Genomic DNA, 1262 nt, shown 5'->3' on the forward strand with positions numbered 1-1262 from the left:
GAATTTCAGGCTTATTATGAATTACTTGACTGTTTAGTTAATACATTATTAATGCCAGCTTATATTTAGTAGTATTTAAACTACAAGATGTATTGTAGTACATAAAGAACTGAAAGGCTCAAAGATCAGTGAACAAAATGCATTGTATATCTTTGAGTTCAGTTCAGTTCAGTTGCTCAGTCATGTCCGACTCTTTGTGACCCCATGAATCACAGCACGCCAGGCCTCCCTGTCCAACACCAACTCCTGGAATTCACTCAGATTCACATCCATCGAGTCAGTGATGCCATCCAGCCATCTCATCCTCTGTCGTCCCCTTCTCCTCCTGCCCCCAATCCCTCCCAGCATCAAAGTCTTTTTCAATGTGTCAACTCTTCCCATGAGGTGGCCAAAGTACTGGAGTTTCAGCTTTAGCATCATTCGTTCCAAAGAAATCCCAGGGTTGATCTCCTTCAGAATGGACTGGTTGGATCTCCTGTATAACTTTAGTGTAATTTAAATAGTGCTTGACTAAAAACTGAACAAAATTCACATATTGAAAAAGTCGGAAAAGTTTTTCCCAGAAACTAATACCATGTACAAATTCTGGAACTATAAAGAAGCATGACAGGTGGGGGGAATAGAAATATACTTCAAATAGAAATTATGTTTCTCATGTAACCTACCATTTAATTTTAATAAATCACCATATATGTATGGATGTGTATGTATGCACATACACAAAATATAAATTTTTAAAACCAATTATCCTTCAATTTTTTCAGAGTCTCTTTCACATCCTTATTCCTTAGGCTATAAATCAGAGGGTTCAACATGGGAATCACAAGGATGTAAAACAAAGAGGTCATTTTGTCTTCATCTAGAGAGTAGGAAGAACTTGACCTTAAATACATGAAGAGCATTGTTCCCTGGAAAATTGCCACAGAAGTTAGGTGAGAGATGCAGGTGGAGAAAGTTTTAAACCCCGCTTTGGCAGAGTGGATCTTCAAGACTGATAAGATAATATAACAATAAGAGACAAGGACTCCTGAAATGGAGCTTAATTCAATAAAGCCAAAAATCATGAATATCACTAACTCATTGACCTGTGTGTCTGAGCAAGATATCAACAGGAGAGGAGGAACATCACAAAAAAAGTGGTTAATCTCATTTGACCCACAGAAGCATAAACGGAATGCTAATATCGTGTTTATCAAACCATCTATCATTCCCACCAGGTAAACCCCCGCCATGAGCAGGGAGCACACCCTGCTGGACATGCT

At 38.4% G+C, this 1262-nt stretch overlaps 1 protein-coding gene across 1 annotated transcript; it reads right to left on the bottom strand.

The window, feature by feature from the left end:
- Window positions 1–734: 734 nt before the first annotated feature.
- Window positions 735–1259, bottom strand: LOC120877001 (olfactory receptor-like protein OLF2). The gene has a single exon (XM_040259306.1). It carries the CDS (start codon window positions 1257–1259, stop codon window positions 735–737), a length of 525 nt encoding a protein of 174 aa, XP_040115240.1.
- Between the last annotated feature and the right edge of the window lie 3 nt (window positions 1260–1262).

This window comes from Oryx dammah, unplaced genomic scaffold (genome assembly GCF_014754425.2).
Source record: "Oryx dammah isolate SB20612 unplaced genomic scaffold, SCBI_Odam_1.1 HiC_scaffold_17, whole genome shotgun sequence".
Taxonomy (NCBI): Eukaryota; Metazoa; Chordata; class Mammalia; order Artiodactyla; family Bovidae; genus Oryx; species Oryx dammah.